General features: G+C 43.4%; 3 protein-coding genes across 3 annotated transcripts; 2 read left to right on the plus strand and 1 right to left on the minus strand.

The window, feature by feature from the left end:
* Positions 1-381: 381 nt before the first annotated feature.
* LOC146510859 (uncharacterized) lies at positions 382-4259 on the minus strand. Its single transcript, XM_085173599.1, has one exon. It carries the CDS (start codon positions 4257-4259, stop codon positions 1002-1004), a length of 3258 nt encoding a protein of 1085 aa, XP_085029725.1. The 3' UTR covers positions 382-1001.
* A 686-nt stretch (positions 4260-4945) lies between these two features.
* On the plus strand, positions 4946-8446 carry LOC146510860 (E3 SUMO-protein ligase ZBED1-like). The gene is made up of 2 exons (XM_085173224.1): positions 4946-7112; positions 7359-8446. The coding sequence occupies exons 1-2, from the start codon at positions 5962-5964 to the stop codon at positions 8035-8037; spliced, it is 1830 nt and encodes a 609-aa protein (XP_085029350.1). The 5' UTR covers positions 4946-5961; the 3' UTR covers positions 8038-8446.
* A 763-nt stretch (positions 8447-9209) lies between these two features.
* On the plus strand, positions 9210-11044 carry LOC146510861 (uncharacterized). Its single transcript, XM_085173225.1, has 4 exons — positions 9210-9339; positions 9478-9729; positions 10323-10412; positions 10587-11044. Exons 1-4 carry the CDS (start codon positions 9210-9212, stop codon positions 10844-10846), a joined length of 732 nt encoding a protein of 243 aa, XP_085029351.1. The 3' UTR covers positions 10847-11044.
* The last annotated feature ends 4778 nt before the right edge of the window (positions 11045-15822 follow it).

The following is a 15822-nucleotide window of genomic DNA, read 5'->3' on the forward strand; positions in this document are numbered from 1 at the left end:
ATAGAATAACAGAAAAAGCAAAATAAATAAATAAAACACATAAAACATAAAATTAAAACAGCCCTATATTAAAACAAAAACAAGATAAAACAGCATCGAATCACCTAAAAACAACTAAAATAAAAAATAAAAATAAATCCACCCTAACCACGCCTTTAAAGCTGTGACACTGGCGTCACTTTCATTTTTAATTAAAAAAAAAAAAGAAACATCGCTAAGCCACCTAAACATAATTAGTAAAGAAAACTTAACTGTATAATGGCCAGTGTTGGGAAGGTTACTTTTAAAATGTATTCCATTACAGATTGCATGCCCCAAAATGTATTCTGTAACGTTACTCAATGACAGTAATGTATTCTGAATACTTTGGATTACTTAATATTGTAGTGTTTTCAACGAGGATGTTGGTGACACCGAGTTAAACCACAAATGAAGACCCTGGAGTTTAGTTGCAGCTTGTTTAATTGTCTCCATGAACATGTGGTGAAAACTGAAATGACAGAAAATAAACTCCATCTCAACAGGCAGAAGCATGTTTACATCAATAAAGTGCATTACTCTCACTAAAACATTCATGTTAGCAAAATATACATTAATATCCAAAGCTATCTGCATGAACTGTCATATAAAGTAACTTACGGCGTTCCAGCCTGATAATTTGGAGTAGATGGCATTTGATTACATTTCCATACTGCCTTTAGCATGAGGAGCCTGTTTCTCAGCAAAACCGAGTGCTTGACCAAAACCGGAAGTGCTTGACCAGAACCGGAAGTGCCCCGCCAGAACAGGAAATACATTTTAGCGATATTTTCCTTTTAACTAAAACTCAAGTAAAGCATGAATTATTCATTTTAACAACACATATTAATTTTTTAATGGCAAATCTTTTTAGAATTATTTATTTCAAACTTATGAACCTATTTATTCAGAGAAATGCCTTAAGGGCAACACACTCCCCGCCTGGCCTCGGGAGGCCACTGTGCTAAACAAACATTATGCATTCAGTCCTTTGGCATGAGGAGGATAACTTCTGTAACTGGTCGCATAAATGTCTTTATGCATCCTTGATCGCATGTCTTTACCTCAATTTTCCTTACTCGATCGTCCTTGCTTGGGAATGTGGCAGTGACCCTGGCCATGGGCCAGCTTTTTCGTGCAACCTGCTTCTCCTTGAACAGAACCAGGTCACCAACTTGGAGGTTTCTGCGCGACCCGGTCCATTTCTGCCTTTGCTGCAATGTGGGTAGATACTCTCGCCTCCAGCGTGTCCAGAACTGGTTGGAAAGGGCTTGGACCCGTCTCCATTGTTTGTTGTAGAGGTCTTTATCCGAAAAGTCTCCAGGTGGGGATAGGAGACAAGATTTCTGCGTAAGGAGCATTGAAGGGGATAGGACGAAAGGGTTCTCTGGATCAGAAGACACTGGGACGAGCGGCCTTGCATTTATTATGGCTGTAACCTCAGCCATGAGTGTGCATAACACGTCGTGAGTCAGTTGAACCTTATTTTGTAGTAGCATGGAGTCCAGGATTCTGCGGGCGACTCCGATCATGCGCTCCCAAGAGCCTCCCATGTGGGATGCATGTGGTGGATTAAACTCCCAACTGCAGCCTTGGATAGTTAGGTACTGTTGGAGTGATTTATCCATTCCAAGTTCCTTTGAAGTGCTAATAAAGTTGGTGCCACGGTCAGATAGCAGCTGTTTGGTGGGGCCTCTCAGGGCAAAGAAGCGGCGGAGGGCGTTTATGCAGCTGGATGTGTCCAGAGATTCGATTACCTCAATATGCACAGCTCTCAAACTCATGCAGGTAAACATGATGGCCCACCGCTTACTTTCAGCTACTCCGCCCCTGGTACGCCTGGTTGTTATGGACCACGGTCCGAAGACATCAAGGCCGACGTAGGTGAAAGGAGGACAAGTTTTTAGGCGTTCAGGTGGTAGGTCCGCCATGAGTTGTTGTTCTTGTTTTCCACGTAGTTTGCGGCACGTTAAACATTTGTGGATTACTGAATTGACTAGTTTTTTGCCGCCTAAAAGCCACAGCCCAGCAGCTCTGATTGCTCCTTCCGTCAGATGACGACCTTGGTGCCTTGTTAGCTCGTGGTAATGGCGAGTGAGCAGAAGGGAGATGTGACTGTTTTTTGGAAGAATTACTGGGCTCTTTTCAACACTCTCAATTTCTGCGTGTTTGAGTCGGCCTCCAACAGAAATGAGACTGTCCTGTAACATTGGGCTGAGCTTCTTGAGGGGGCTCTGTTTTGAGATTGGCTTGCCAGCATCAAGGGCAGAAAGCACCTTCTCAAAGTATGCCTTCTGTGTCTCTTTGAAGATGACAGTTTTTGCTTGAGCAATCTCCTCTGGAGTTTGAGGCAGATGACATTTGTGCCAGCCTTTACATTTTTTGTTTGGATTAGTCCCATTGAAGGACTTTGCAATGTGGATAAGATTTGCTATGGCTCTGACTAAAGACTGAAAAGTAGAAAAGTGCTCAAAACGCTTACAGATGAGTACTTGGAGGTGAGTGACGTAAGTTTTTACTTCTGGTCTAATTTCTGAGTCCTTATCTGGTTCAATCAGGTCAAACGTTCCACTCAGTTGTGTTGTCTCTGCGGCAGGACGGTGGATGAAGGGTGGTCCGGTGAACCAGGTGGACTTTTTTAGTTGGAATGCCAACAGTGACCTAGACGCATGGTCTGCTGGATTTTCCTCTGTGCGCACATGATGCCACTGTTCTGGCTTTGATGACTGGCGAATGCGCTGTACTCTGTTGTGAACGTATGTGTAAAACGTTTTTGACTCATTACAGATGTAGCCAAGCACTACCTTACTGTCCGTATAGAAGTGCACTGCATCAAAGTCTAAGTCCAACTCATCTTGAATGAGGTCGGCCATTTCTGCTGCCAAGACGGCTGCACATAGTTCAAGCCTTGGTATTGTAGGTTCTGACAGGGGGGCTAGTTTTGCTTTGCCCATTATGAACCCAACCTCGACCTTCCCATCTGTTTGAATTGCCTTTAAGTAGGCTACAGCTCCTATGGCCTTAGTAGATGCATCTGAGAATAAACACAGTTCCTTTCGCTTTGCTCGACTTAGTGAGGTGGATGTGTAGGTTCTGGGAACATGTAGTTCTCTTAGATCCTGAAGGGAATTTCTCCACGTTTCCCATCTGCTTTGTTTGTCCTCTGGAAGGGGTACGTCCCAATCTGAACATTCCGAAGTAAGCTCTCTGAGTAGGGCCCTTCCTTGGATTGTAACGGGTGCCAATAGGCCCAGGGGGTCGAAGACGCTATTGACAGAGGACAATACGCCACGGCGAGTGAATGGCTTGCTTGAGGTGGCCACTGAGTAAGTGAATGTGTCTCTTGTTATTTCCCAAATGAGTCCAAGGCTTCGCTGGGATTGTGTCTCTTCACCACTTAAATCTAAGTTTTTAATGACAGGAGCACAATCTTCTGGGCAGAAGGCCTGCATAACTGCCTGAGAGTTGGAAACAAACTTATGCAGGCGCAGGTTAGATTCAGCGAGTGAGGCTTGTGTTCTTTGAAGCAAGTCTATAGCCTCAGCAGGAGAGGGGACAGAGATCAAGCCGTCATCTACATAAAAGTGCCTCTCCACGAACTTTACTGTATCTGCACCATAGTCCTTCGAACCTGCCCTGATGACCTTGCGTAGTCCATAAATGGCAACAGCCGGGGATGTTGAGTTGCCAAACACGTGGACTTTCATCCGGTACTCAACAACTTCGTTGTTTAGGTCGTTGTCCCTATGCCACAGAAAACGGAGGAAGTTGCGGTGGTCTTCGCATACCATAAAACAGTGAAACATTTGCTGTATATCTGCCATGATTGCAACACTTTCTGTCCGGAAGCGGAGAAAAACTCCGACAAGTGTGTTGTTTAAATCAGGGCCAGTCAGGAGGACATTGTTAAGTGAGACACCCAAGTACTGGGTGCTAGAATCGAAGACAACCCTGATCTGATTGGGTTTTTGTGGGTGGTAGACTCCAAATGTTGGAAGATACCAACACTCTTCTCCCTTTTCCAGTGGAGGAGCCACCTCAGCGTGACCATTGGAGAGGATTTTTTCTATGAAGGCCACGTAATGCTCCCGCATTTCAGGTTTCCTATTAAGGGTGCGTTTTAAGGAGGAGAACCTTGTGGCCGCCTGCTGTCTGTTGTTTGGTAATTGCTGGCGGGGTTCCTTAAATGGAAGTGGGGCGACCAAACTGTTGTCCACGTCTCTGTACATAGCATTGTCCATCTTTTTTAGAAAGAGAGTGTCCTGTATTGAGTGAGCTGGTTTGTTGTCGTTATCTGTCCGGTTAAAAACCGTTTGACCCAGAGTTTGTTCGGGCGCTTTACCTGGCCTGTTTGTGTGTGGCATTTCTTTGAGTTGCAGAAGGCTATTGCATGGTTTGAAAACTGTAGGGCGGCCATTTTCCAGAACGACTGTCTTCAGAGTGCTGACTGTAGGCTTATGAACATTACCCAGACAGACCTCCCCAACTACAACCCACCCTAGGTCTAGGCGCTGGGCGAAGGGGGCATTATGGGGGCCGTTAATTCTCTGCCTGACCTTGTGTGCCTGTAAAATAGTGATGTTCGATTCATGAACGAATCGTTCAATACTCGAGAATCACTTTACTGACTCGTGAATCATGATTCACAAGCCCAACTGACTCACTGACTCATCCCTGTTTCTGTTAGCAAACTAATTCGCTTAGTAGAAATATATCTAGCTTATAATTAAAATTGTGGGGGGGAAAAAACAACAGCCAGTTTCTTAACAAAAGCATTTCTGCTCTGAACTGGAAGAAAAAACCCTGAGTAGAAGCTCACATCAAGAAAATAGCTCCTCGGTTCACAGTAGCATCGCTCTGCTAACATGCTAACAGCACATTTGAGCTACTCACCCCCTCCCTTCCTATGCTGAATTGTAAGCGTAAGCAAATCACTCAGGACTCGCTCACTCCCTCCCTCCTGTGCTGAATCATAGAGCGAACGAATCACTCAGGACTCACTAACCCCCTACCTCCTGTGCTGAATCATAGAGCGAACGAATCACTCAGGACTCACTAACCCCCTCCCTCCTGTGCTGAATCGTAAGCGTAAGCGAATCACTCAGGACTCGCTCACCCCCTCCCTCCTGTGCTGAATCATAGAGCGAGCGAACGAATCACTCACTCACTCACCCCCTCCCTCCTGGCTCACAGCTCAAACGAGTTGAACGAATCACTGACTCACTCACCCCCTCCCTTCCTGTGCTGAATCGTAGCATAGAGGAATCACTCACTCACTCACCCCCTCCCTCCCGATTCGCAGCTTCTTCTTCTTCTTGGTTAGCAACCAACGTTAAGGTGCATTAGCGCCCCCTGGCACACAGCTCAGTGGACCCTCATGCTTCATACGACACACTCACCCCTCCCTCTCGGTTATCAGCTGTTGAAACTCAGAGCATGTTACCTTGGAAGAGTCGCTCCTTCACCGAAGATGAAGTCCGATAGTCTGACTGACGCAGTATAACATTCAGTCTACACTTTTTTTGCAAAGATTAAAGCAGACTTAAAGAAAAAATATATGAACTCAGTTCCACCACTATTAAAAAAATAAAAATGTTTAGACTCGCATTCTGCTGCTGCAATAATGTAAGTTAAATAATTAGAAATTCGCTATTTCACTAAATTATTTAGATAAGAAAATATATATGTGACACATTTGAGGAAAATACTAATAATAAAAAAACAGAAAATTCTAAAGGTGTTTGTGGTTTTTTTCCATGTGTATGGGGCAAGGGGGCGGTACTACGGTGTTGTTTGCAACAGTGCGACTTAATGATACGAGGAAAAATGGATAGTCGTCGAAGAAGCGATATTTGGATGCATTTTGAAATGAAAAGTGCAACACATGCACAATGCAACATTTAAAAGACAGTTTTGTCTTTTCGAGGGGGAAGTACATCAAATATGAGAAGACATCTCAGTAGCAAGCACCCCACAGTTATGCTACAACAACAGCACAGTCAAAACCCAGCTACTACCACTGGACAACCTAGCGGCCAGCAGCAGGAGCAACAATTTTCAAAAGCAGCATTATCAACAGCGGTCACATCACCTGTTTATTCCAGCAGCACATCAACAAGTACTCAGCAAGAAAATACAAGCACACACACAACAGGACAAGGACAACAATCAGCAAAAAGAAGACAGAGGCAGTCTTACATGGGAGCATTTGTGTCAAGGCCCATGATGCCTCTTCAGCAGAGCAAGGTTGACCAGGCTCTGGTTAAAATGATTGCCCAAGATTTTCAGCCCTTTTCAATCGTTGATGACAGAGGATTTAGGGAATTCACCAAGGCACTTGATCCTTCATATGTTCTTCCCAGTAGAAGTACAGTTTCCAGACAGCTGATGACCGATTTGTTTCAGAAGATAAGAGCTGATGTTCAGGAAAAAATCAAGACAGCACCTGCTGTGTGCTTAACAACTGATTGCTGGACCTCCAGCACATCAACAAGTTACATGTCTGTTACATGCCACTATGTGACCGAGTTTAAGCTGCAGTCAAACTTGTTGGACTGTTTTGAATTAAAAGACAACCATACATCTGAAAACCTGGCTAGAGAGCTGGAAAGGATTGCAACTGAATGGGCCATTATGGAAAAGATAGTTGCATGTGTAAGTGATAGTGCAGCCAATGTCAAGAAGGCTGTGGGTGACATTCTGCACTGGAACCATCTAAATTGTTTTGCACACATTTTGAATTTAATTGTCAGAAAGGGAATCCAGCAGTCTCAAATCCAAGAAATTATTAGAAAGGTAAAAGCAATAACTGAATATACACGCCGCAGCACAGTAGCTTCTGCTAAACTGAGAGAGACACAGCAGCAGATGGGACAGCCCCAACTACGACTGAAGCAAGATGTGCCAACCAGGTGGAATTCCACTTATTACATGCTGAAGCGGATTGCAGAAGTGAAGGATCCCCTCATTTCCACCCTGGCCTTGGTAAATCCACAGCTGCAAACCCTGTCACTTGAAGAGTGGGAGATGGTCAAGGAAACCTGTGAGGTCCTGCAGCCTTTTGAGGAAGTGACTGTGGAACTGAGTGCCGAAAGGTATGTTAAAATAGTGTCGTAATACATGTATATATTTCATGTTGTGTCATTACATTTGCCTAAACACATTTTTCAATTCTTTCCCAGATAATAGCATTTAAGATGTTTCTTACAAAAGCTTATAATTAAATGTAAACTGTAAAATGGTTTTATATGACAATGTATGCTTAATGCACTGCACTGCAGGGGCTGTAACTGCATTAAAACACATGGAACTATAGTCTTTCCTTTATTTCTCCTCAACAGGTTTGTTACTGGATCAAAAGCCATTTTAATGGCAAGAGGGCTGCAGAGGGTTACTGCACACAGACAGAGAAGTCCTTCCATCTATCAGCCAATCCGCAACATGGTAGACATCCTCATGGCAGAAATTGTCAAACGGCTGGGGGGGATCGAACAAGTGAGCCTGCTTGCAGATGCTACACTTTTGGATCCCAGGTTCAAGAAGCATGCATTTTTACATGATAGACATGCAGAAGATGCTGTAACAAGAGTTGTGGGAGCTGCATCGAGGTCCTTAAGACCACTGCCACTGGCAACACCCAGCACAGAGGAAGGAGAGGGTGTCCCACAGGCCAGTCCTTCCACTGAGACGGTGCCTGTGATTTGGGCTGATTTTGAGGAGTGGGTTGCATCACTGAGGCCAGGAGTCCAAAACCCCTTCACAGAGGCAATGCTGGAGATTAAAGGATTCCTGTCAGAGCCACTCCTACCCCGAACATCTGACCCCCTGGAGTGGTGGAAGTCCCATGCCACTGTCTTCAAAAAAACCTGCGATATTATGAAGACGAGACTCTGCATAGTGGCAACTTCCGTTCCATCAGAGCGGATCTTTTCAAAGGCAGGACAAATAATTACAGACAGGAGGAACCGTCTCAGCCCTGGAAAAGTTCGGGAGCTTATTTTCCTCAATGCCAATCTGTAAGGGACAATTAATTTTGAAGTGGACTAGTACTTTTGAACGCATTAATCTGTGAATTTTATTTATTTTTATTTTTATTTTTGATTTTGTTGATTCACATTTCATTTTCTATCTGTCAGAAATTTCATTGATATTCTATTGAAATAAAAATAAAAATTCCCTTTACAAATCTTTATTTTTTTGCTCTTTTTTGCTCTATAAAAATAGTTGATTTTCTTTTTCAATCACTCATCTTAGCAATAGGGTTTACATGAAAAGAGAAACAAATTAAGTTTGCATGAAAATGTACATTTTTTGCACTCTCCTAGCAACTGACTCAGTGACTCAAATGACTCAAAACACCCGATTCATTTTGGTGAGTGACTCATTCAAACTCGATTCACTAAAAGGAATCGAATTTACCATCACTACTGTAAAATGTCTCTCCCTAGTAGCAGGAGTATTTCGGCTTTAGGGTCTAGCTCTGGGATGTACTTTGCTATGGTACGGAGGTGCGGCTGGTGTAGCACTGCGCTAGGAGTTGGGATTTCATTCCTATTGTTAGGAATGTCCTGACACTCGACACTATGAGCGATGGTAGAGGGATAACTACTGACCTATCCAGTGACTCAATATGGAAGCCTTCAGCTATTTTACCCCATGTTTCTACAACACCAGAGCATGTTCTAAGATTGTAGGAGAAAGGTTCACTTTTAATGTCAAAAAGTTCGAAGAACTCAGGCTTGGCTAAAGAACGATTGCTCTGATCGTCTAGTATTACATATGCTTTAACAGCTCTGTCCTTGTAACCTTTACGGTGTGTTCACACCGAACGCGATGGACGCGAATAGAGCGTCAGGTTTACATGTAAAGTCAATGGAAAAGCGCGATGACGCGCGATTGCGGGTCCCGCGAAAATTCGGAAGCAGATTTGCGTCGCGAAAACGCGAAAACGCGTGAAACGCGCGTCAGTGTAGCGCGTCTGGCGCGTTTGACTCGCGAATAAAACCACGCGCGTGAGTTTTTGTGTTGCATTTTGTGCATACGCGCGTTTCGCGTCTACCGCTCGAGTTGGAAAAATCTGAACTCCAGCGTCAAATCGCGCCCCGACAACCAATCAGGGGCCTGGTGACGTGGCTCTGACCTAGGTCAAAGGGGCAGGTCCAGCCAAAGCCCGAATTCATTCTTCATTCAGTATGGAGGAAAAGCTAATCAGTGCCGTGGCTAATCACCCGGAGCTGTACGATGCTAGCTACTACTTTTACCGAGACAGGAATAAAAAGGACCTAGCTTGGAGACACATAAGTGAGGAGATCGGGCAACCTGGTAAGTTCATTCCTTCTTTTTAATTTTCAGACTGACCCGATGAACCCGCGCAAAAGCTAGCAAGCCCGCCTACTGTCCCGCTATTTTCCCACTGATGTACAAATACCTTTCCGCTAACAAGATAATGCGTTTATTCAGAGGACATCTGCAGGAGAAAGTGGAAGAGCCTCAGGGACACTTATAATAAGGAGAAGAAGACAGAGAAGGAGAAGAGGAGTGGGTCTGCAGCAGGATCGGGGAGAAAATGGAAGTTCTTCGCGGTCATGGGGTTTCTGGACCCCTTCCTCACCCCGCGGGAGACTAGCGGTAATATGGTGCGGACCGTGGAGAACTTCTCCCCCGAGGACCAGGGACAGCCCGGAGAGGCAGCAGGGGAGTGTCAGTCAGAAGGTATGTTTACATTGAGTTAATGTAGGCAGTTAATTTATGCGTGTTGTCATACAGGAACATATTTTGTTTATTAATAAACAGTATACAGTAGTCCCGCTGTTCATCCGTCACTGCCTGCCTTTTCGCTGATTTTTTTTATGGCACCGTACAGCTTTCAACGATGTGCATTGCATTCTGCAGCCCAAATGACAAATCTCCTCCATGTCGTGTCTCCTGCGCTTGCCAAACTTATCATGTTTGGTTTTGATAACCATCATGTCCAATAGAAAAAAACAGCACAAAAACACTCATAACTATGAGCCTCATTCGGAAATACACACCTGCACCGGGAGCAAAAAAGGCGCACAAAAGTGGCGCCGCAGACGGAGAAAAAGCGCGGCATAATACTTTTACGTTTTAAAATCGACAAAGGTTTTCACTTTGAGAATCAACTTGTGAGAACTGTGACTACTGTTCATGTGCTGCAATAAATGAGACCACTGTATATAATAATAAGTATATAAGTATATAATAATATAATATTCTCTATGACTGTTGTCTTCAACCTATATTAACATTAATAATAATATTAACATTTAATATTGTCTTCATAGAGTCAAGTAATCATGCAGCAGAGTCCTCAGCTGTCTCTTCTCCTGGCTCTCCAGTCCCTGGTCCCTCCACTCCTGCTGCTGCACCCACAGGTATGAACATCAAGCACTGACAGCTTTTTACTTGCTTGAATTCCCTTGTGATCACCTTTACTAAATATCTACAACCAATCAGTTTATATCCTGTTTTTTTTTTTCAATTTTGAAAATGAAAATCTAGTAGCAGCCTTCTCATTACTTTGTGTTGTTTTGTGCTGTGTTTTACAGGCCCACAGAGGAGGACAGCTCGAAGGCGGGCGAGGGACGGGTCCCAGGACGGTCCATCGGCGGTGGAGCTGGCCATCCTGGAGTCCCTAAAGAGGCCACGCCCGTCTCCAACTGAACATTTCCTCCTCGGCCTTGTTCCTGCTCTGGAGAGCATGCCGCCTCAGACACGAGAATTCGTGAAATTTCAAATTTATAAATTAGTTTTTGAAAACAGCACAGCTGTGTTAAATTTGGAAACATTGGACCCTAATGATCAGTAGTTTTCTGATGAGGCAGCAGCTCTCCAGGGCAGAAACAATGTTCTTATTTTTCTCCTCCTTCTCCCTGAGGCTCTTCCACTCCAAGCTGGGTCCTTTTTATTCCTGTCTCTCTGTAAATAGTTAAATTTCATATATTTATGATAAATGTTTTTGTTAATGAATTTATATTTTTTCAAATAAACATTTATAATGACAAAATGTCTCTGTTCTACTACACAGCAAATATTGGCACCCGACTTGACACAAGTAGAATTTATTTCATATTATACTAATGACAAAACATACTAATACAGTGGGATGCAAAAGTTTGGGCAACATTGTGAAAAGTAATTATTTTCTTGTACAAATCATTGGTTGTCACAATAAAAATAGTCAGTTAAATATCATATAGGAGACACACACAGTGATATTTGAGAAGTGAAATGCAGTTTACAGAAAGTGTGCAATAACTGTTTAAATCAAGCAGGTGCATAAATTGGCAACACAAAAAAAGAGAAATGAAATAAATATTTAGTGTATATCAATGTGTGTGTCTCCTATATGATATATGTAAGTGACATTTTTCATTGTAACAGTGATTCATACAGGAAAATAATGACTATTAATAAGGTTGCCCAAACTTGTGCACCACTGTATATAGGAACATAGTGAAGACAAGTTACTTAAGAGAGTAAAAATAGGTTCGTTTATTTTGGAGTAGAGCTCCATTTATTAAGAAAAAATTAAAAGGACAGGAACACTCTTTAGAGGTTTGTGGGTGGCCGTTGTGGGGAAGTCACTCGGACTTCAAACAGGCTACTCCTTTGGTTGCCAAGACACAGCTCCCTCCGCCGAGAAGTGAGCCATGAATTTCTCCCTCACCAGGACAGCCTCTCTGGAGGAGTTGTTTGCTGCCATACGACCCAGGCCTTGCAACGGCTCCACCACAGCAGGTGCCCCTCTCTCGTCCACACAGCGCAGAAAATTGTGGAGAACACAAGTTGCCTTCACACACTTCTCCGCTCCGTCTAAATAAAAAGGAGTGAGTATCACTACAAAGGTTAACTCAGTGGTCCTAATGCTCCAGTTTGATATCAGCAAACACCGAGCGCATACATTGATATGACACCACAGCTATGCTATCATTCAAACACTGATAACAGCATAAATCGAATTAAATCAGGACTTGATGAGACCTTCTGAGTATCACTAGAAATATTATAAACAGTCGTCTCCGTACCACAGTTTGCTTTCAGTAAACACAGAGAGCATTCACTGATAGCATAGCACATCCATGTTAGCAGTGTATAAATGGATAGTTTAGCATGTATTAGCACAGGTATCAATAAAGGACTACCGTATTAAATACTTTTACTAACCTCAGGCAGATGAACAGGCGCTCTGCAGGTGGGATTGAGCGCCTGTAATTGGTGTCTAGGCGGGCGATTCTGGGACCGACCCGGGGAAGCAGGTCCTCAAACTGGCCGAGTGAAAGACGGTGATATCGCTGAAATCGGCCGTCATCCAGGCGGAGCTCCTGGAGCAAATGGTGAAACTCACCAAACTGCTCACGCCTCTGGAGGACCTGATGGACCCAGGTACGGCGAGGGCGTCTTTTACGCCGCTGCTCTGCTCTCCACAGTACATACAGAAGGGAGACTCTCTCTTCAAGCGCTAACTCGACAGCTGCCATCTTGCAAAGATACCGGTCTGGCACAACTTCCTCCCACATCCCTCCCACATTTCCGGTTCACGCGCGTCAAAATATCATATTTTGAAGCGCGTTGGATTTTTCTTGGACACGCGTTGAGACGCGAATGTGCACGCGTCAAATTAGGGGCGTTTGGGGCGTTTTTGTTCGCGTCCATCGCGTTCGGTGTGAACACACCGTTAGGGTACACCCATGTGAGACATATCTTGGAACAGGAACGTCCCAAATGACCTGGACCGCACACGTCTGTGCAGCTTGTTGTGACATCAACCGTGTCATGACTGTTTTCTCTCTCCCCGCCATTCTCTTGTGCCGGAGGTGGAGCCTTGTTGGTCTGTGGTGGAGGACCGGGATGCATGACTGCGTCGTGACTTGTGCTGTCACATTCAGAACACTTTACTGAAGATTTGCATTCCTTCGCAAGATGAGTGTCTGAAGAACAGCATCTGAAGCATATTCCTTTCTCTTTGAGGAAGGCCTTTCTTTCGTCCAGTGGTTTATTCCTCAATGTTCTGCATCTTTTGAGTGGGTGTGGCTTGTTATGCAGTGGGCAGTTCCGGTTAAAGTCCTTGTTAGGGGGAGAAATATTGGTTTTGTGTACAGTAATTGGCTTGCTGGAATTTAAGTTTTTTGCAAAAGGTTTTTCTGGTTTTAAGTTTTGCTGGTGGAAACTTGGATCATTACGTTTCTTTGCCTCTTTACATATGAATTCACAGAAGTACTCAAAGGGTGGGAAACAGCCTTGGTTGTTCTCTTTATATTGAGAGCCGTGTGACATCCACCTTTCCTGAAGTCCATATGGGAGTTTGTCTACGATTGGGCTAATTCCACGAGAAGTGTCCAGATAGAGTAGACCAGGCAGATGGCCGTCTTCCTTAGCGCCTTGAATCTCTTGCAGTAAATCTCCTAGTTCACGTAGCTTGACATGATCTTTGACTGTTATTTTTGGGAAACTCTCCAACCGTTGGAAAAGTGACCTTTCGATTATTTCTGATGCTGCATAACATTCATTCAGTCTTTCCCATGCTTTGCATAGAGCTAATGTGGGGTTGTTGACATATACTGAACGTATGCGTTTCACCTGATCACTTGACTCCCTCCCTAACCACTTCGTCATGAGATCTAGCTCTTGAATGGGGGTGAGTTGGACCTCAGCTGTTGCGCTGGTAAACGAAGAACACCATGCTCTGTAGTTCTCTGGCCTATCGTCGAACTGGTAAAGGCCTGAGATTATTAAATCCCGACGTGCCATGTATTGGGCAAAGGGCTCTGCTTGATTTAAAATGCTGGCCGTGGTGTTATAGTTATGTTGAGGTATGAATGGTGAGCCGCATGGGTTGAGAGAGGTATTTTGTTTCTCCACTTTAGGTTTTGTTTCACCTTTCAGCTGGCTGGGCTTATTTAGAGCAGCGATATTATCTTTGGTAAGCCTTGTTTCAGAGTCGATGGGTTGTGGCTCTAAATTGCCTTCTTCAGAGGGATGCCACGTTACAAATGTGTTGGGTGAACTTGCTTGGGGGCAAGAAGTGGTTGGTAATTTTTGTGGACTGGGAGATAGCTTGGTGTCCATTTGAGATCGTACATATTCATTTGTACGTTCTAATTTTACACTTTCTGATGGAGATTTTCTACTCTCAGGTTCTTCTTGTATTGCTTCAGCTTCCTCTAGCACTTCTGCTTCAGCTACAGCAGCATCAGCTTCCCTCTGTAATGTTAACACTTCTAATTCCGCATCTATTTTTGCTTTTTCCAGTTCTCTTTGAGCTTTTTCAACTTTTAACTGTGCTTCTTTTGTTGCATAGCATGCTCTCACCTTGGCAGCCTCTGCTTTAGCTCGAGCATGGGCAGCGCTTACTGCTGATCCAGATGAGCGGCTGGTCCTTAAACTCCGTGCTGACTTGTTACTGGATGCCATTTTGACCGTGATGAATCATCAGTAGGCGCCTTTTCACTGTAGTGTATTCAACGAGGATGTTGGTGACACCGAGTTAAACCACAAATGAAGACCCTGGAGTTTAGTTGCAGCTTGTTTAATTGTCTCCATGAACATGTGGTGAAAACTGAAATGACAGAAAATAAACTCCATCTCAACAGGCAGAAGCATGTTTACATCAATAAAGTGCATTACTCTCACTAAAACATTCATGTTAGCAAAATATACATTAATATCCAAAGCTATCTGCATGAACTGTCATATAAAGTAACTTACGGCGTTCCAGCCTGATAATTCGGAGTAGATGGCATTTGATTACATCTCCATACTGCCTTTAGCATGAGGAGCCTGTTTCTCAGCAAAACCGAGTGCTTGACCAAAACCGGAAGTGCTTGACCAGAACCGGAAGTGCCCCGCCAGAACAGGAAATACATTTTAGCGATATTTTCCTTTTAACTAAAACTTAAGTAAAGCATGAATTATTCATTTTAACAACACATATTAATTTTTTAATGGCAAATCTTTTTAGAATTATTTATTTCAAACTTATGAACCTATTTATTCAGAGAAATGCCTTAAGGGCAACACAAATATATTATCATGCTATTTACAACTACATGAATGTACTATTGCTGTGATTTATTACTTGAAGGTTACTTCCCATACCAATACCAACTTGACTTTTAAGTCTTAATATAAAATGAGTAACAGTAGGTAGGGTGGACATTAGGTAAGGCTGCACTTTTTACAGCGATCTCGTATAGAAAACTATTCCGTGCGTATATACAGTGGCTTGCAAAAGTATTCGGCCCCCTTGAACTTTTTCACATTTTGTCACATTACAGCCACAAACATGAATCAGTTTTATTGGAATTCCACGTGAAAGACCAACACAAAGTGGTGCACACGTGAGAAGTAGAACGAAAATCATACATGATTCCAAACATTTTTTTTTTTTTACAAATAAATAATTAAAAAGTGGGGTGATCATTTTTGTGAATAATTTCTTTTAAATATTTTTTCACGTCATTATGCGGGTCACAAGTAGGGGTGACATGAGCCGCGAGATTGAGACACAGACATTAGAGCTTCTGTATGTGTCTTTTGTTTGGGTTTCCAAACAAACCCGTTGTTTTATCTGTTGTCAAAGAATTGGTGCTTTTTCGTTTGAATATGATTTTGGAGCGGGAACCATAATGTCACATTTAAATTACCTCTGAGGTGATATAACATAATTTGGACTTCTGTGTGAATTGGTTTGCCAACTGACTGTTCAGTTACATTATGTGTTAACTGCACCGTGGTGTTCGTGAGATTTAATGTTAGCTGCATTAAGTTAGCTGCAGATTTAGA

The sequence above is a fragment of the Neolamprologus multifasciatus genome, chromosome 9 (genome assembly GCF_963576455.1).
Source record: "Neolamprologus multifasciatus chromosome 9, fNeoMul1.2, whole genome shotgun sequence".
In the NCBI taxonomy this organism is placed as follows: domain Eukaryota; kingdom Metazoa; phylum Chordata; class Actinopteri; order Cichliformes; family Cichlidae; genus Neolamprologus; species Neolamprologus multifasciatus.